At 34.9% G+C, this 21555-nt stretch overlaps 1 protein-coding gene across 2 annotated transcripts in view; it reads left to right on the forward strand.

Annotated features, from left to right (window-relative positions):
* The window catches only part of TBC1D32 (TBC1 domain family member 32), a 206932-nt gene that overhangs the window by 76645 nt on the left and 108732 nt on the right, over positions 1-21555 (forward strand). For both annotated transcript variants that reach the window (XM_061427448.1, XM_061427449.1), the window contains 5 exons: positions 619-757; positions 3394-3481; positions 5626-5744; positions 10955-11071; positions 18688-18776. In XM_061427448.1, coding sequence (XP_061283432.1) covers positions 619-757; positions 3394-3481; positions 5626-5744; positions 10955-11071; positions 18688-18776 — 552 coding nt within the window. The remainder of the gene's footprint in view (positions 1-618; positions 758-3393; positions 3482-5625; positions 5745-10954; positions 11072-18687; positions 18777-21555) is intronic.

A 21555-nucleotide genomic window follows, 5' to 3' on the forward strand; every position in this document is an offset into this window, starting at 1 on the left:
ATGCTGATATCCCTTCCTGTGTTTCCAGATTTCTAGCTCTGAGTCTCCTGTTTACTGTATGACTTCTCAAAGTTTTGAGTTGTTTTCCTTTTCTTTTTTGTTTTTCTCTGGAGAATGCTACTGGCCTTTTAGAAGTATTCTGAGGGAAAAAATGTCATTCTCCAAAAGTAAAACTAATAACCAGTGAAAATAGAGTACCTGGTATGCTTTAGAAAGTCAAAAGACAAATACTCCTTAATGAAAAGGATGTATAGAAATAATGGAGAGCTGGGGCTTGGGGAATTTAGGCACAACAGAATTTTAATAGGAGACGTGGAATGAGATTAAGACCTGGTTGAGAGAATTTTGGTATAATGAAAATGCTGATATGTGCAGTTAATATTTGATTCATTTAGTGAAGGAAAATTATTAGATAGTAGAAAAAAGAATAACAGCGCACTGTTTAGGAAGCCATGCTGTTTATCTTATTTTTAAACAGTTAAATACTTTGCAGCCACTGTGTTCTCTGTAAGTTTAATTGCTGGTAGAATTAAGCTGAGGTGTGTGTGTGTTTTTTTTTTTTTTTTCCAGTTTTGAGAAAAATAAAGACATTTATACCTTTCTTTTTACCTCTTTCAGTATGGCTTGGGAAGAGAATTTGTTAGATGATTTACTAAATTTTGCTGCCACTCCCAAAGGACTACTGCTTCTTCAAAGAACAGGTGCCATCAACGAATGTGTGACATTCATGTTCAACCAATATGCAAAGAAATTACAGGTGCGAATTACCATCTGCCACAGGCAAAAGGAACTTTTGTTTCTGTAAAAGCCATTAAGAACATCATTCTGGTTTCTTTTTGTGAAGAGATTATTAAACTTCAATTAAAAACTCATATAGCATTGTAATATTTAACTTGATATTTTTTCAAGAAGACATTAGAGTTGATATTGGTATCTGTGACTATTTTACAGGATGACACAACTGAATGAAATTGAAAAACTCATTCATCCAGATGTTTTATAAATATATCAGACATCTGGATATATTAAAACTCAATGGAATTCCATTTTTGGGTCTAAATGTGTCAATGAGAGTTTAGGGTTCACATTTTGAAAGAAATATATATATTTGTAGAGGGCTTTTATTATTGCTACTGTTTAAATTTAAAATCTAGGCCTTTCTCACAGAGATCACTGAAGTATGTTAATTTTTTTGCTAGTACAGTGAATATCCCTAGACTTCAGAGCTTCTTAGGATCATAGGTATACTTTTTGTTGTTGTTGCTGTTGTTTTTGTTTGCTTTGTTGTGTTTTTTTTTTTTTTTAATTGGGGTATAGTTGCTTTACAATGTTGGGTCGATTTCTACTGTACAGGGAAGTGAATCAGCATAGGTATGCTTTTAAAAGTGTTTCCTTTTATCTCTGGAAGTTGCTGTTTCTTGATGTTCTTATTGTAGCCTAGCAGAAAGGGCTAGGGCCTCTTGGGGATCTTTTATGTATTTATTTTTATAGAAGAGCACTAATCCCTTTCATGATCACTCTCTACCTTCACAAATAGCCTCCCAAAGGCCCCACTTCCTACCATCACCTCTGGGGCTTAGGAGTTCAACACAGGAATTTTGGCAGAACACAGACATTCATAATATAGCAAATGTAGAAGTCTTCAGGCTTTTAATGTTTATATAAATTGTGTTTTGATCTGTTGGTGAGTTTTAATTTCTCCTTGTATACTAGTTAACCATTTGGGTTTTCATTTTTATTCCATTTCTGAAAATATTCAAGCAATTCAAAGACATTTTTCTTCCTCATTCAGATGCTTGAGACCATTCAGACACAACTTTTTACTATTGTAATAATATACCTAGGATTAGATGTCATTTTTTTTATATTCATAAAATTTAAAGCAATCTGACCTTCCTTTGTATTGTGCTGTTAGTTGTAATAGAAGACGTTCCCTGGACCTCAGTAAATTACGACCATATAATTTAGTATAATACTTTAATATCAATTTATACCATTCAAGACGTTTTTTGAAAATTTAGACTCTGAGTTAGAAAGCAGCTAGAGTTTCTTTAATTTTGCTGAAGATAATGTTGAGATTCAAGCTGGTATAAATGACCTGCCTGTGTTCACACATGTAGTTATTGATGGCAGTAATTCTAGAACTGAGATTCTAGTCTTAGATTTTAACAGTGTCCATGAAATCTAAGTCTTGTTTAATGAAGCCCCTGTAACTTCTCTGAAGGTTTTCTTTGCCTCTTCTTTTTTAGTATTTAGTCTTGATTGGGAGACCCCTATGGCTACCAGTTTCTGAATCATAGGGTCATTTGGGATGATTGATGAGTAAGGTGTTTTTCTTCCTGTCATGGAAAAAGCCATGTGGGAAAAGATAAACACTTACTTTGTTGTACTTCTATGTTATCTAATTGCCGAATTAATGGATACTAAAGTAAGGAACATGGAGAATGAGATTTGGAAGGCAAATTTATAGAGATGTGAGCAGCAGAAAATTGAAGAAATAAGCCTAATGTTTTTCCCACAGTCTTTTAGTCCCTCCCCCTTTTTTGCCCTTAAAACAGAATGTATAGTTTATATTTTAAGTATTTGATGAAAACATATGCTTATCCTTTCAATAAAATGTTGAAAAATACAAATTCTAAATGGTTAGCTCTATTTAGAAGTCAAACACTTTGGCTAAGATCAGGCTAACCTATGAAGTCTGAGGAAGGAGGAACATTTTATAGTGCCTTTGTTATTTCCTTATTGTGATTTTTGCCAAGAGATACTTCTGAACTTTACCATGAATATATGTATAATATTCTCTGTGAAGTAGCAATTATTTCCGGTTTTCTACAATGTATATTAAATGAGGATTATGTGTACGTGCATGTGTGTATAACTTCCTCCTTTGGGGGGAAAAAATCATATTGCCTCTAAAAGGATGATTTTTAAGACAATACCATTGTTCTTTTTAAAGCTGTTTATTTGAAAGTCCAGTGTAAAAACTGGCAGTCAATACAGATTAATCAATGATAATTTATTATTTAAGAACCAATTAAAGAATAAAATAGTAAGATAACACAAATAAGAGTTAGAAGGAATCTCTTCATTTAGTCCAACGTCCGTTATTTTATATATAAAGAGACTTAGAGACATAGTGACTTGTTTAAGGTCATGAAGCTTCTTAGTTTTAGGGCTGGTACCAGAGCCTAGTTCTGAAATAAGATTGTCAAAAATATTTGTTAGTATTAACTCACTAATCGTTATAGTTTTTTTTTTTTCTGCTCTTGTTATCTTTACTTGAAAGACTGTCTAGCATTTTAATAAAGAAATCAGTAAGTCTGCATATAAAATGTAAATAAAATATTAACATGCTATGTTTTCCTGCTTCTCATGTTTTCTTGTTTACATTAGATCAGCAGGCATAAAAAGTTTGGTTATGGAGTTTTGGTTACACAAGTGGCATCAACAGCAGCAGGTGCGATAGCCCTACGAAATTCAGGTAAGTTCTTTAAAAGTGTAATTTAAATAAAATGAGCCAGTCCAGACAAAATTCAGCTGCCATGAACAAGTGTCAACTATTTCACTCTGAAGTTCTTCTTCACAAGTTAGGCCGTAGGTAAAAGAGTGTTAATGGTATTTCCTTCTTTTCTCTTCCATGAAATCCCACTAGGAATTTTTTTCTGTAAAATATATACAATTTTTTCTTTCCTCAGAACAGTGGTACATAATGAACCTAGACTAAGATATACCTAATGGCTTTAGGAACCCTTCACTTTATAAATCAAAAGTGTGTCATCTTTTCTTGATATAGTTCCATCTGATAGGCTTAATGCTCAGTTTCAGTGATTTATATATGAATCAAGATTTATAGTCATAATAGTTGTTGCATATACATATCATTTTCTTATTCCCTTTTCTCTTCCTTTCTTGAAAGATTCTCACCCACTTAATTTTCACCACTATTTCTGGAGTTTATAGTCAGCATGTATTATCTACTACAGATTGGATTTTTAAGATGTTCAAACGTTGAAGATTTAATGTATTGTAAAGTTAACTGAACCCTGCACCAGAGACCAAATGTAATCTCTGATAGAGATGCTGTGATTATATTTAAACCTTAGAAGTGAAGAATCATAACCTCAGTGGTCACTATTGAGTCTATCCTCAAATGAAAATATTTTTCTATGATATATCTAAATCTTAAGTATTTTTTGGCTGAACTTTGGACTGCTTATATTATGAAACATATTTCTTGGCAGAAGCTGTCCTAAGCGAACCACTTACTGCTTTACTTAGAATAAAATCCAATTTATTTATAGTACTCAGGGGCACGTTAATGGAAACATTTGAAGACTAGATTCAATCCCAGATTTCCCTGTTGGTCGAGTTATTAAGCTTTAAACCTTATAGTATCCAGCTTTCCTTGAAAGGATTAAATGCAATTTTTCATAGAACAGAGGAAGGAAGACTGACACTGCCTGAGTCCCTATGATGTCTTAGGTACTGCATTAAGAACTCTCTGTATATCGTTTCATTTATACTTTACGGCAACCTTCGAATGTAGCACTTTTTCAGTTTTCACATTGAGAACTGATGCTGTTAGAATTCAAAAGATTCAAAGATATATAACTTAATAAGCTGGCAGATTAGTAATTTGAACCCTGATGGTCTTGATTTCAGGGCCTATATATTTTGTTACACTAGAAACCCATTCTGCTCTAATGTGTTGTTGCTGCTGCTGCTGCTAAGTCGCTTCAGTCGTGTCCAACTCTGTGCGACCCCATAGATAGCAGCCCACCAGGTTTCCCTGTCCCTGGGATTCTCTAGGCAAGAACACTGGAGTGGGTTGCCATTTCCTTCTCCAATGCATGAAAGTGAAAAGTGAAAGTGAAGTTGCTCAGTCGTGTCCGACTCTAGCAATCCCATGGACTGCAGCCTACCAGGCTCCTCCGTCCGTGGGATTTTCTAGGCAAAAGTACTGGAGTGGGGTGCCATTGCCTTCTCCTAAATTACTGATTTTATGATTAGGTGTTTTGTTTTACACTTTCCATATGCTTTGATTCCTCATAAAGGAATTTGATAATCAAACTCAATAGTCACTTTCATTTAGATATATAGTATCTGACTCTGGAAAATTTGAAGATGGTATAGAACCAAAAGTTGTATGAAATAGAGAACTGTTCTAAGCATATGGAAATACAAAAGGATAGTTCCATTAGAGAAAGAGAACACAAGTACACTCTTTGGTTGCTTATGGTGTCTCCTGATACCTCCTTCCAGGCTGCATTTCACTGTTAACTCATTTGCAGAGTAACGTGTAAACTTTTTTGCTTTTTTTCAGGAAAACATGATGACAGAGATTATTGACTAAAGGATTAAAAACTGGGACTCAAAATTCAGTCCCCTAGGGGAATAGTTTTGAGAGTTTAGTCATTACATAATTTAGTCATTACATAGTTTTATCATAAGCATATATTAACAATATCAGCACTAATTTCTACCAAGGTTAGAGATTATTTCTTATACAGGATTCAAGTATGTCTTTTGTCATTGTGGAACGGTCTCGTCAGAAGGATAAGTATGTCTTTCCACCACAATTCAAAGAAGTAATATACTATAAATATGATGTAAAATTCTTCTTAGGGTTTATTAATGCACTTATAACTGAATTATGGGCCAATCTGGAATGTGGAAGAGATGATGTTAGAGTAACCCATCCCAGATCTACTCCAGTGGACCCTATTGACCAAAGCTGTCAAAAGGTAAGAAATGATTTATCTAATAATGTATAGATTTTAAGTATCTCTCAAATTGCTTCATCCAGACTTTAATCTATATTCAGTTACAACCAGCAGCCTTTCCTAAGTTTGTCCTAACCCTCCTTTCTTTCATTTCTAACTTTGTGTTTCTAAAATAAACTTATAAAAGACAGAAATACCAGTGTTCCTTGGGAATTGTCTTGCAAGGACATTCTTTTTTTATGAATTCCTACTATATTTTATACTGTAATTTTTCTCAGTTAATAAATATATAGACATCAGACAAAATAATAAACATGGACTTAAAGGAACTAGAAAAAGAACAAACAAATGCAAATTTAATAGAAGGAAAGAAATAATAAAAATCAAAACAGAAATAGAGAGTAAAAGTGAAAGTAGAAAACAACAAGCAAACCCAGATGTAACAGAAGAAAAGAAATAATAAAAATTGAAACAGAAATACAGACTAAAAAACCAATAGAAAAGATCAGTAAAACTATCAGCTGATTTTTTGAAAAGATAAGCAAAATTAATAAACCTTTAGCTAGACTTCTCAAAAAAAGAGAGGACCCAAATAGGTTGGAAATGAAAAAGAACTTACAACCAGTATCACAGAAATCATGATATTACTATGGACAGTTATATGCCAATTAAATGGATAACCTAGAAGAAATTGTATATTTCTTGGATTTTACCCATCTTTCAAGATTGAATCAGGAATACAAAATATAAACAGTCAGATGACCAGTAATGAAATTGAATCAGTAATTTTTAAAAGACTCCCAACAGACAAAAGGCCAGGATCAGATGGCTTCACAGGTGAATTATATCAGACATTTAAACAATTAATCCTTCTCCTTCTCAAACTATTCCATGTTTGAGATGAAGGAATATTTCAGAATTCAGTCTGTGAGGCCTACATCACCCTGATTCAGAAACAAGACTATGAAAAAAATATATAGGCCAGTATCACTGAAGGTAGTTGCAAAAATCCTCAATAAAATGCTGGCAAATCAAATTCAACCATATATTAAAAGGGTCATACACCATGATCATGTGGATTTATCCCAAGGTTAAAATGATGGTTCAGTATCTGCAAATTAGTTGGTGTGATAGACTACATTAATAATTGAAGGATAAAACTCATATCATCTCAGTAGGTACAGAAGGAGCTTTTGACAAAATTCAACATTCATTTATGGAACTCAACATTCACCGATGTATGAATGGATAAAGAAAATGTGGTGTAGGTATAGAATGAAATATTACTCAGCTATAGAATAAAATGAAATCTTGCCATTTGTGACATGAATGGACCCAGAAAGTATTATACTAAGTGAGAAAAGTCAGATGGAGAAAGACAAATACCATATGATTTCATGTCTATGTGGATTCTATTTTTGGAGGGGATTTAATTTTATTGTTATTTAAATTTTAGGAAACAATGATGTGGCTTCCATATACAAAGAGGTTCATTTAAAAGTTTTAGTCCAGTTTCTCCTTCCTTCTCTCTATAGCTTTGCTTTTGCTGTATGCTAGACAATAGCCCTTGGAGAAGGCACTGGTGACCCACTCCAGTACTCTTGCCTGGAAAATCCCATGGACGGAGGAGCCTGGTAGGCTGCAGTCCATGGGGTCGCTAAGAGTCGGACACGACTGAGCGACTTCACTTTCACTTTTCAGTTTCATGCATTGCAGAAGGAAATGGCAACCCACTCCAGTGTTCTTGCCTGGAGAATCCCAGGGATGGCGGAGCCTGGTGGGCTGCGGTCTATGGGGTTGCACAGAGTCGGACACAACTGACGTGACATAGCAGCAGACAATAGCCCTACATAGTTATGTAAATTTAAATTAAAACTAAAAGTAAAAATTCAGTCTCAATTACGTTAATCATATCTTAAGTGCTTATCTGTAGTCACATGTAGCTAGTGACTATCATACTGTACAGTTTAGAGCATAAAATTTCCATTTTATGTTCAGAAATATTTATTTTAAATATTTAAATAAAATAGTTAATTTTATTTAAATATTTAATAAATATTTAAATAAATAAATATTTTATTTATTTAAAATATTTTATGTTCAGAAATATTTTATTTATCACAGAAAATTTTATTGAACAGCCAGGACCATGGAGCTAGGGTAATACTGTTAAATAGTGTCTGAAGATGACTTATTTTGTAGTGAGTAATCTTAGCCTGTAAATAAGAAAATGCTATTCATTCTGCTATCAATTTTTTGATTATATGTCTTTGACCAAGACACTTCACTTCTCTGGTCCTCAAGTTTTCTCATCTATTAAATGATAAATTGAATTAAAATATTCTTTCCATTATCTCAGTGTTCTGATTTTTGTGAAAATTCTTTTTTTCCTTTCCTTTTTTAAAATTTATTGATTTTTAAATTGAAGGATAATTATTTTACAGAATTGTGCTGGTTTCTGCCAAACATCAAAATGAATCAGCCATAGGTATACATATGCCCCTTCCCTTTGAAACTTCCCCCCACTTCACTCCCCATCCCACCCCTTTAGGTTGTTACAGAGCCCTAGTTTGAGTTCCCTGAGTCATACAGCAAATTCCCATTGGCTGTCTATTTTACATATATTAATGTAAGTTTCCATGTTAACTCTCTCCATAGATCCCACCCTCTCCTTACTCACTGCCCCCCACCCCCTTGCCCATAAGTCTGTGTTCTATGTCTGGGACTCCATTGCTGCCCTACAAATAATTGCATCAGTACCATATTTCTATATTCTGTATATATATTAGTATATGATATTTGTTTTCTCTTTCTGACGTACTTCACTCTGTTTAAGAGGCTCTAGGTTCATCCACCTCATTTGAACTGACCCAGATAGATTCCTTTTTATGGCTGAGTAACATTCCATTGTATATATGTATCACAGCTTCTTCACTCACTGATTTGTCAATGGACATCTAGGTTGCTCCCATGTACTAGCTATTGTAAATAGTGCCACAGTGAACCTTGGGATACATGTGTCTTTTTCAATTTTGGTTTCCTCAGGGTATATGCTTAGTAGTGGGATTGCTGGGTCCTGTAGTGGCTTTATTCTTAGTTTTTTTAAGGAATCTCCATACTGAGTTCCTTAGTGACTGTATCAATTTACATTCCCACCAACAGTGCAAGACTGTTCCCTTTTCTCCACACCCTCTACAGCATTTATTGTTTGTAAACTTTTTGACGATGGCCATTCTGACCAGTATCAGATGATATCTCCTCTTAGTTTGATTTGCATTGCTCTAATAATGAGCGATGTTGAGCATCTTTTCATGTGTTTGTTATCCATCTGTGTATTTTCTTTGGAGAAATGTCTATTTAGGTCTTTTTTCCCGCTTTTTGATTGGGTGTTTTTCTGATATTGACTTGTATGAGTGGTTTCTATATTTTGGAAATTAATCCTTTGTCTATTGTGTCATTTGCTATTATTTTCCCCCATTCCGAGGGTTGTCTTTTCACCTTGCTTATAGTTTCCTTTGCTGTGCAAAAGCTTTTAAGTTTAGCTAGGTCCCACTGTTTATTTTTGTTTTTATTTCTATTACTCTAGGAAGTAGATCATAGAGGATCTTGGTGTGATTTATGTCTCAGAGTGTTCTGCCTATGTTTTCCTCTAATAGTTTTATAGTTTGTGATCTTACATTTAGGTCTTTAATCCATTTTGAATTTATATTTGTGTATGGTGTTAGGAAGTGTTCTAATTTCATTCTTTTATACATAGCTGTCCAGTTTTCCCAGCAACACTTATTGAAGAGGCTATCTTTGCCCCATTGTATATTCTTGCCTCCTTTGTCAAAAATAAGGTAACCTTAGGTGTGTGGATTTATCTCTGGGGGTTCTGTCTTGTTGCATTGGTCTGTATTTCTGTTTTTGTGCCAGACCATACTGTCTTGATGACTGTAGCTTTGTAGTATAGTCTGAAGTCAGGAAGGTTGATTCCTCCAGCTCCATTCTACTTTTCAGGATTACCTTGGCTTGGGGTCTTTTGTGTTTCCATATGAACTTTGAAATTTTTTGTCCTATTTTTGTGAAAAATGCCATTGGTAATTTGATAGGGATCTCATTGAATCTGTAGATTGCATTTGGTAGTGTAATCATTTTTTATTTTAGTGAAAATTCTTTATGTGTATGATCTTCAAAATTTCTGAGACTAGTGAACTAGTGAACTGCCAAGAGGAAAACTTAATAGTTACAAATAAGTGCAATTAATACAATAAAAACTAAATATATAAGTATTAACAGAATATAGGGCTTCTAGATGTGAATGGACTTAATAAGAAAGCCTTCTATAAAAATGTGGCAAACTTTTGAAAGCTTATAAAGTAACATAATAGGTCAATAGGAGGACTAAAGGGAGCTCCTTAGTAGGAAAAGAAAAGTTTGTATATGTGGCAGTCACTTGAAGGAGACTGCAGGCAGATTGATTGACTGCAGTGATGACTTCAGGCTGAGGAAACTTAATGGCAACTGAGGCTTTTGCAACTGAAGAGAAGAAAAGTGTCAATAAAGTGCCTTGAAAGTCATGCTAAGGACTTTAGATCTGATGTTTAGTACTGGACAACCACTGCATACTTTTGCACAGGGCATCCAAGGAATGAACTGTGCCTGAAAAAAATATTCGGATTCTTGTCAATGAGAGAAGAACAGGAGCTTAAAGTTTTCATGGAGAGATTAACTTGGTAAAATTGCATGAGAAAATGAGCTGATTTTGATAGGAAAAGCCACAGCTTTTTCTAATTAACTGTAATTATTAATAGATTACTTGAATTTCCAGTGAATGTATCATCAGGTAAAGGCTGAAGATAGCCTTGTGACCTGAGTGCTGTAATATATAGAATTCTTTATCTTGCTCCAGAGCCCTGAAGTATTATATTTTCTTACACATCAGATATAACAATGCAAAGAATGAGAAAAATGTATCATTTCATTATTTTCAGAACCAAACTGTCAGAGATACATGATATTTTAAAACATTTTCCAACTCTCAGGTACATTTTCTTATAGTTTTTATTCATTGTCAGTACATAGATTATTGTTGATGTTAACTATTTTGTACTTATCATAGAAGCATATATTTCAGTTTTATGGGTTGATTAGACTTATTTTAAAAACTCCCATTTGCATTAATGACTCTTCAGTGGATGTGATTGAGAAAAAAAATGAACCATTTGAACAGTTTTTTTTCTTCCACCTAGTCTTTTCTAGCACTGGTGAACCTGTTATCTTATCCTGCTGTTTTTGAGCTGGTTGGCAATCAAAGCCTTCCTAATAAAGCAGAATATTCTCTTCGTGAAGTCCCAACAAGTGTTATTGTAAGTTATTTTCTTTTAATCTTTCACTTTTATAGTGCTACTTTTTAAGGTGTGTAGTAAAAATGCAATGTAACAGAAAAAAATGGTACAATAAATCACATTTGAAAACCTATTTGATTTATTTACCTATAAGTGAAAGTGAAGTCTCTCAGTTGTGTCCAACTCTTTGCAACCCCATAGACTGTAGCCTACCAGGCTCCTCAGTCCATGGAATTTTCCAGGCAAGAGTACTGGAGCGAGTTGCCATTTCCTTCTCCAGTGTAGAATATTCGCTTCCAAATTATCTGTAAATGGAATCTTTGATCCTGGATGTCTAAAAGTGGCAGCACCTATTGCAATAACAACGTTAACGTGAGTTTGAGTAAGCTCCGGGAGTTGGTGATGGGCAGGGAAGCCTGGCGTGCTGCAGTCCATGGGGTCTCAAAGAGTTGGACATGACTGAGCGATTGAACTAAAAGGTTTCCCAAATAAGGAAGAGATCCAGCATATATAAAAATTAGTGTATTAATTATTTTTAGATGACTCATGTTATTAGTCACATGATTATTTCTCCTTCATTGACTAAGATAATCAGGGATAAATTGTATCTAAAGAGTCCAATATGTTTTCTGCTTATGTTTTAAATGATCTGTGTATTACTGCCCTATGAGGGCAGTATATGCATATTTATTTAATTTGAAACTTATTTTATATTCATATTTCAAAATGGGTAACTTATTTTAATCATTCAAGTGTATTTAGTTACTCATCTTTTGTTAAATTTATGAATTAAACCCCCATTTGTATTTAAATACAAATTAAATATGTGTATATATGCATTACTAAGGAATCATTTAATTCTGAAATCCCAATCATTGGATTTATCTTTTGGTCACTTTGTCCAGTGTGTTGTTTTTCTTATATCATTTTGACCTTTTGAATTCTTCTAATTCTTGTTTACCCTAAACATTTTATTTTCAAGAATTTGCTCTACTTTGGAAATTTTTTGATAATTTATATGAATGAAATACAAATAAAATATTTTTCTCTTTGAACTTTTATATTCTTGAGGTGTCCCAATTTTAGCTTATACTTACTTGTATCTTGGCACTTCTTAAGTAGTTTTATAATTAACCATTTATATACCTGTCTTCCCTGCTACACTGTGAGGACCTGAAAGCTAGTAGAATATCTTGGTCATATTTACATCTAGTAATAACTGGATCCAGTGAATGGTTTTTGAAAGTATTTCTAATATTATTGCCTTTATTGAAATCTGTTATGAAACACAAGTATTATATTAATACAAATGTGCTGTTATTTAATCTAGAGCAATGGCTTGAGTGTTTGTTCTCAAGTTTTTGTGGATATGCTACAGTGCCTAGTCAAAAATACCTGTCCACTTAGGTAAAGGATTTGTCCTTAATATAATCTTAAAATGATTAACTGCATATAGTTTTGATAGTCCATTTTCTTAATGACACTACATTTTAACCCTGTAAATGAATCACTGCTTCCAATCATCATTTAAACAAGTATAAACACTTATTAAAAAAAAAAATTCCCTTGATTTATGTTGTCTTTTAGCTATCACCCTATAGTTTTCTTTGTCAGAAAGTATCTTGAAAAAATTGCCTATATTTCAATTCTCAACTTCTTTCTCTTGTATCAACTCTAGAAGTCACTGTAATCTGGAGTCTTGTTCTGCCAAAAGTCACTGATAAATACGTAATTCCCTAATCTAATGGAACCTTCCCCTCAGTTCAGTTCAGTTCAGGCGCTCAGTTGTGTCCGACTCTTTGCGATCCCATGAATTGCAGCATGCCAGGCCTCCCTGTCCATCACCAACTCCTGGAGTTTACTCAAACTCACGTCCATCGAGTCGGTGATGCCATCCAGCCATCTCATCCTCTGTCGTCCCCTTCTCCTCTTGCCCCCAATCCCTCCCAGCATCAGGGTCTTTTCCAATGAGTCAACTCTTCACATGAGGTGGCCAAAGTACTGGAGTTTCAGCTTTAGCATCAGTCCTTCCAAAGAATACCCAGGGCTGATCTCCTTCAGAATGGACTGGTTGGATCTCCTTGCAGTCCAAGGGACTCTCAAGAGTCTTCTCCAACACCACAGTTCAAAAGCACCAATTCTTAGGCGCTCAGCTTTCTTCACAGTCCAACTCTCACTCCATACATGACCACTGGAAAAACCATAGCCTTGACTAGATGGACCTTTGTTGGCAAAGTAATGTCTCTGCTTTTGAATATGCTATCTAGGTCATAACTTTCCTTCCAAGGAGTAAGTGTCTTTTAGTTTCATGGCTGCAGTCACCATCTGCAGTGATTTTGGAGCCCCAAAAATAAAGTCTGATACTGTTTCCACTGTTTCTCCATCTATTTCCCATGAAGTGGTGGGACTGGATGCCATGATCTTCGTTTTCTGAATGTTGAGCTTTAAGCCAACTTTTTCACTCTCCTCTTTCACTTTCATCAAGAGGCTTTTTAGTTCCTGTTCACTTTCTGCCATAAGGGTGGTGTCATCTGCATATCTGAGGTTATTGATATTTCTCCCGGCAATCTTGATTCCAGCTTGTGCTTCTTCCAGCCCAGCATTTTTCATGATGTACTCTGCATATAAGTTAAATAACCTTCCCCTGTATTTAACTTAATTTACCACATTGTGGCATTTAATGGAGTTGATTCATTCCTCCTCATTGTCATTGTCTTCTGTGGCTATGGCACTAGTTCTAGTTCTCTTACAGCTTCTGTGGTCTCTTTTGTGGACTTCTCTTCTGCTGTCTTATGTCCTTTAGGTTCAATCAGTTCAGTCACTCAGTTGTGTCTGACTCTTTGTGACCCCATGTACTGCAGCACATCAGGCTTCCCTGTCCATCACCAACTCGTCAAGCTTGTTCAAAGTCTTGTCCATCATGCCATCTAACTATCTCATCCTCTGTTATCCCCTTCTCCTGACTTCAATTCTTCGCAGCATCAGGGTCTTTGCCAGTGAGTCACCTCTCCACATGAGGTGGCCAAAATATTGGGAGTTTCAGCTTCAGCATCGGTCCTTCTATTGAATATTCAGGACTGATTTCCTTTAGTATTGACTGGTTTGATCTCTTTACACTCCAAGGAACTCTTAAGAGTCTTCTCCAACACCACAGTTCCACACCTTTAGGTTCATTTCATCCAATTCTGTGGCTTTGGTTGTACATTCACAACTCTCTGAACTGTATCACTTACTTGACTGCCAGGACTATACCCATAATCTACCAGATAACGGACATTAGGAAAACTCATAAAAATCTTAGATTTAACCATGTCCACAACTGAATATTATGTTTTTCTCTGTCTTAAATCAATTCCATTTCTTATTTTTCTATCTCAACGTATGGCACTATCATTCACATAGTTGAATGAGCTACAAACTGGAAAGTCATTTTTGACTCCTCTTTATGGTAGTTTTTACTATTTATAAATTTTTCTCTCCTTCATGACTTGATCTTATTTACTTTATTTATATTAAGACTACCTTAGTTTAGACCTTTGTTTCTTGTCTAGATTACTCCAGTGATATGTTAACTGTTTTTTCTTCCAGTCTTAGCTCATAAGTTATCCTCACAATAATCCTTTAAAAGTGAAAGCCAGATGCAGTCTTTCTGTTTTTTTCCTTATTCCCTTTTTCTCTATACACAGTCCATGCTCCTTCGCATTATCTAATATCTAGTGTAGTCTGTATAGAAGTTTCCTCTGCTGTGTCAAAGATGTCTTTGTTTTTTTTCAGTTTCTCAAGTCATGATCCAAACAAGGTCCACATGTTGCATTCAGTCATTATATCCTTTTCAGTCATTTTCTAAAACATTTTCCCCTTTTTGTTTCCATGCAGTTAACTTATTGGAGAAACTAGGCTACTTTTGCTATGAGTTGTACTAATTGTTTCATTAAGAGATGTGAAATGGTGATTCTAGTCTGTCGTTCTTTTCTGTATTTAACTGAAATTATTTAATAAAGGGAATCCTGAAATACAGTTCTTTCAGAAATAGCAAAATAAATGCTTGATATTTTAATTTGCAGAGTAATAAATTTATGTTCTAGTAATCTGTAAAAGGGAAGTTTTATGATGGTTATTATCATAATGAACTTCTGGATTTTACACATATATTTCAACTCAGTGCAGTCATTATTGCTTTTGATGGTCAGAATATTCTTTCATTGTCTACTGATTCCTTTTGTTATTTGGTAGTTTTATTTATTGATTTATTTGATAGGATATTCCAGGCTCATTGTATACATTTTCTGGTTTAGGCTTTCTCCTCTTCTATTTTAAATATCCGTTTGTCTTTTTCTTACAAGAACACCGTCATTAGATTTAGGGCCTACTTGCTTAATCCAAGATGATCTTATCTGGATTCTTAGTTACCTCTGCAAAGACCCTTTTTCTCAATAGGGTAACAGTCATAGATTTTTGGGATTAGAACATAGACATGCTTTTTCAGGGATAGTTACCATTCAGCTCACCACTCTGGCAGAATGGCATTTTCATCTACCTCTTGTCTATAGACTGAATGTTTGTATACCCCCAAATTAATTTATTGAAACTTCATTCCCAGTATGATGATATTTGGAGGTGGGGTTTTTGAGGGGTGAAGTGAAGTGAAGTAAAAGTCTCTCAGTCATGTCCACCTCTTTGTGACCCCATGGATTATACAGTCCATGGAATTCTCCAGGCCAGATTACTGGAGTGGGTAGCCATTCCCTTTTCCAGGGGATCTTCCCAACCCAGGGATTCAACCTAGGTCTCCCACATTGCAGGCAGATTCCTTACCAGCTGAGCCACAGGGGAAGCCCTTTGAGGGGTGAATAGTGCCTAAAAAAAAAAAACAAAACCGTTGCCCCTTCTGCCATCTGAAGACACAGCAAAAAATAACTGTCTGTGAGCTAGAAAATAGATCCTCATCAGACACAAAATCTGGCAACTTGATCTTGTACTTCTCAGCCTCCAGAAATGTGAGAAATAAACTTCTGTTGTTTATAAACCACCCAGTCTATGGAATTTTATTATAGTGTCCAGAATGGACTAAGACATTCCCTTCTTTGAAAAAGTACAAGGAAGGACTTTTAATAGACTGAATTTTGCTTATAGATGTTCATGGGCTAACTAGTTGCAAGATACTCCTAATAATGCAAGTATGGGAATATTGGCATTATGGTTGATCTGTTCTTTACCCTTCACTTGGCCCTATCTTAAGTAAAAGGCATCAAATAGCACAAACACAAGCTTTGGGACAATTGTAAACACAATAGGCACTCAAACATATATTGATTTATAGAAAATGAATATTCTTCTTTGTTTTTCCAGTCTTGGTTTCATTCTGGCTTACTTGGTCATTTAATGTATTCTCAAGCTAGACAATATGCTTTAAAAAAAAAAAAAAAAAGTACAGAGTTCCTGACTCCTTTTTGCAAGTCCCAAACCTTACTTGCACTGATTTGTTACTGGAAAGCTACTGCTTATTTTAGGAAACATTGCCTTCTTGATACCCATTTTGCTTAGAAACTGAATTTCTCCGTAAGGCAGACTTCTCAGGAGTTTCCTTTTCTTCCCTAAGTGGTGATCCATCAATATAATCCTCTTTGAAGAAGAATTCATTTATTGTAACATTTGTTCTCTGAAAAATGCATTATCATTGATAGATTGCTGCAGTTAGCTTATTGGAAATACATTCTATATCCTGTATTCTTACAGTATCTAGTACTTAGATTCAGAGCTAAAACTTTTGAACCATGAAGTGTCAAGAAGTGTTTTGAAACAAGGAATGTCTAGTGAGAAATGGAGTATTTCCTGCTGTATCAGTAAACAAGGATGTCACAGGCATCAGTGATTCTGGGCCTCCAAAGGTGAATTCCTGAACCCTGAGGGCACTCAGGAAGGAGAAAAATACCTTAGTTAGACCAGGCAGCCATTAGGCTCCAGCCACTCCCTGTGGTGAGCACTAAAGAATTCAGGATGTGAACTTAGGATACTGGCCCTAGGATAGGTGAGATGCTAATAAAAGGAATGATTTCTGTGAGTCCAGACTCTTGTATCTTTCCAAACATAGAAAAGTGCTAAATTCCTTAATTTGGGATATCTGGTTTTCTTTAATTCACAAAGATGTTCAGACTACCTGCCTTTTGTTGCAAACTTCTATATAACCTTACCTGCCTTTTGTTGCAAACTTCTGTATAACCTGACTCACACCCCGACCCACCCCCCTAGAGCAGTTTTCTCAGGGTTTCCTGAGATGTTGCCTCTTGAGCTTAAGTCCTAAAAATTTGCATTGAATAAAACATAACTCTCAACTTTAAGGTTGTGACTATTTTTAAGTCAACGCTTGCTAAGAAGCAGACAACAGTGACAGATTCTTAAAGTTAGCAATTCTTTCATTCTTCATTGTTAGGCAGTTTATTTAATATTTGCTGATTGTAAATTCTTGTGCTTACATTATTTACACATTTTTCAAGATATCTGTGGAATGGTAAATGCCTTCCTAAGTGTTCCATGTAAACATTTCAGTTTGTAAGTTTATTAAAAATCCTGTATTTACTGTGTCTTGTTTATTTTTCAGATGTGATTTTTAAGTCCATTATTTTCTCCTTCTTACAGACTTATTTTGTGGCCTCTTAAGTTATTTGATATGTTTGTACTATTATCTATATTGACCTCAGTAAATATTCTGTGACTTTATTCCCTAGTATAATCGTCCTCTTTTTGCCATATTGGTTACAGAAGTATCTTGAATTTAAACTCATGGAATGTAGCAAGTTTGTTGGTCAGGAAAATGAACAATGAGAGAGAAAGGTATTTGTCTATGAATAAATATCTTAGGCCTAAACAAAGATATGCACAAAAGTCAGGCATTATAGAAAGAAAGCCTTTTAGAGAATGCTCAGAATTTTGTGTTGGGCTTTATATTGTCATTGCTTGGGACAGCTGATGACACCTAGGCATCAAGTTCTCTCTGCATCAGTGATTTTTAAACCTGGTTACCCATTGCAACAACTTTGGGAAGCTTTTACAAGGATGTTAATGCCAGAATCCTACCCTCAGGAATAGTGAGGTAATTGCTCTGGGGTAGAGCCTGGGCAGCTGTTTACTTTTTTAAGTTCCATAGGGTTGTGTTCGGGGGTTGGAAACCACTGATTTACATGAGAAGAAGATATCTATTAACAAAATCTCAAATAGTTCCAGATAAAACTAAATCCACTGTTTATGCTTGACATTTGTAAAATTCAAATTTGTTTTTGAAAGTAGTTTACATTTTTAAAAGTTTAAACAGTATTGAACTGGTTACAGTAAGCTGCTCACACAGTACCAAAGTGGGTTATAAATTAATGATTCTCCTTTTTGGCTAAACATTTGATTCATTTCAGGAATGTTTACAAGTCTTAATGTCCATATCACACCCAGACCAATTAATTTAGAATCTCTAGGGGTGAGACTCAGCTATTAATTAAAAAAAAAAATCCCTTTTTTAAATGGCTCTCTACATTCAAATGTAAAGCTCCGTACATTCACATGTAAAGCACAAATCTAAATATTTGTCAATTTGATTTTCTTTAAATGGTTTCAGCCAAGTACAGTCTAACTCTAAGACTGTTTTATAGGATATTATTGACAGACTTATAATTTTGAATTCTGAAGCCAAGATTCGTTCTTTATTCAACTACGAACAATCACACATCTTTGGTCTAAGGTAAGATGCTGAATTTCACTTGGTGTTTTCTGTGTTGTAGAAATAGTTGAGCATATGTTCTATATTTATAATATTTAAAATAATTTTATAATATTTTTAAATTTTATAATATTTATGATATAATATTTAAAATTATTTTATTATGTAATATTATTTTTAAAGCATGTTTAAAGGTAATTTGTCTTCTGTAACATTACAGAGTAAATTGTAGTCGTTAGATTTTTACATTGTAGTCTTTGCTGCATTTAAGTTCTGTATTATCACTTTTGCTTGATTTATTAGAGGCATTTTTGTTTACTATTCAGTTTTCTCAGGAGTCAACTGGGGCTTCCCTGCATTGGTATCGTTGTAGCCACACGTTCCGGGAAACAAACTGACTCAGAAGGACAATGCAGATAGTGAAGTGCAGTTTATTACACGTGCCCAAGGCAGGGTCTCCTCCTAGCTAAGGAAACCAACCGAGTTTTGTGAAAACCTTATGTATCTTAAGTGTACTGCTCAAGCCCACATCCCCAAATTCCTTAAACCTAGCCTGGAAAATGTTAAAGGGAGATCAATCAGGTTACAGCCATGATTCATAATCAGAAGGGTCAGCTGGTTATACACTGTAGCCTACACCAATGGGTGCCACCAAGATTACAAAGGTCATTGACTACATAGAGGATTATTACATTCTTTTTGGTGACAGGAATTCTTAATATGGAATCTGGTGTTTATCAGTCCGGGAGGCCAGTTTGGCTGTAGCTGTTATCCCCATGGCTCCCAGGCACATGGTCCAGAGCTCACTGAACGTGCATGATGGAGTTTCCTTCTTTTTCAAGATGGAGTCAGCTCAGCCTGTTGCTTTCCTCCCTCAGTATTGGGTTGAATTCCTGCCAAAATGTGGTCTTTTTAAAAAAAAGGCCTAGAAATGGATGCTATCTTGCCCAGATTTTGCTCCTCAATATTTATCATACTCTTTAACCCAAGGTTTAAATATTTTCTGAATTTATACTCCTTAACATTTAAAAGCAGCTGAATTGAAGAAATGTTCACTTTCATAGGTTCATGGTTTCCTTTCAACTAGCAAAGTAACTTTTTCAAGTATGATGGAGGAGGTCAGTGAGAATGTTCTACCTAAGAAGTAAAGCAATTACTTTTCTAAAATTAGAATTCTCTAATGGTAGTATATGTCTTAAACCTTTTTTAAAATTACACTCATTAATAGCTGAGCTTCATTTTTGGACTTTCTAGTTCAAAGAAGATAGAAAAAAAAGATATAGCTATTATACTTTTTTGGGTAGTGTGCTTTTTATCTCAAAATGTGTTTTCGCATTCAATTTTAACTTTCTGTGAATAGCATCAGATAATCACATAGCAAACAGTGATGAGGATTTCTGGGGAATCCTCCTTTTGAATAGCAAGTATTTTTCTGAGTTTTCTAATTGTGGACCGTAGATTTTGGCCTCTTCTTATTAATGCATTGAATGAATTTTTTTTCTATATGTTTTCTTTCTTTTATAAAGTAATATTTTCCTCTGGTATTCTGGCTAAATTTTTAACAGTAGGATTTTAAGTCACGTAAAAAGCAATCCAAGAAGTAAAATACTCCTGAGGATAAAATATACTGATGTGCGTGTGTGTGCCTTCTTATAATGTTTAAATGGAGTCATTCTCTCCTACATGAAAAAGATTTACCATTCTATTCTTGATACATGTAATAACCATCAATATAGTGGTTAGCAACATGGAGTCAGACTGCCTGCTGTTTACTAGTTGTATAAAGTGAGATCTCTTGGACTGCAAAAAAGATCCAGCCAGTCCATTCTAAAGGAAATCAGTCCTGAATATTCATTGGGAAGCTGATGTTGAAGCTGAAACTCCAATACTTTGGCCACCTGATGTGAAGAGCTGACTCATTTGAAAAGACCCTGATGCTGGGAAGGATTGAAGGCAGGAGGAAAAGGGGATGACAGAGAATGAGATAGTTGGATGGCATCACCAACTTGATGGACATGAGTTTGCGTAAACTCCGGGAGTTGGTGATGGGCAGGGAGGCCTCATGTGCTGCAGTCCGTGGAGTCACAAAGAGTCAGACGTGACTGAGTGACTAAACAGAACTGAAAGTGAGATGTCAGTTACTCATCTATAAAATGGAGGATAATTGTATATCTCCTCATAGAGTTACCCTGAGACTTACATATGAAAAATTAGAAGGGTATAGCAGTGCTTGACACATAGAAAGCACTATAAAAATGTTAGTAATAGATATAGAGAAGCAGTACTTCAAGTGTTTCTTTATATCTGTCTACTTGCTCTATACTATTTTTGATTTTTACTTAGGAAATAAATTTTAACTTCATTTTTTGAGTATCTCTGTAGTCTCTAGATGCTGCCAGGTCATAGGCTATTTATAATGTCAGCATTCAAACAACTTTTTGAAGAAAAATTCGTATTTTAATTTTATGTTCCTTTTAACAGATTTTTCCTTGACAGGAAGTTTGTTTTATTGTATTTTAAAGTCCATCCTTATAATACTCAGTTATGTTTTTAAGTTATGCATCTCAAGTTAGTTTATTTTCATTTTTCTACTGATTCCATCTAGCATTGGTCACTGAGGTCCAATGGTGATAATTTAAATCATAGATTCAGGTCAGTTCAGTTCAGTTCAGTCGCTCAGTCGTGTCCGACTCTTTGCGACCCCATGAATCGCAGCACACCAGGCCTCCCTGTCCATCACCAACTCCCGGAGTTCACCCAGACTCACATCCATTGAGTCAGTGATGCCATCCAGCCATCT

This window comes from Bos javanicus, chromosome 9 (genome assembly GCF_032452875.1).
Source record: "Bos javanicus breed banteng chromosome 9, ARS-OSU_banteng_1.0, whole genome shotgun sequence".
Classification (NCBI taxonomy): domain Eukaryota; kingdom Metazoa; phylum Chordata; class Mammalia; order Artiodactyla; family Bovidae; genus Bos; species Bos javanicus.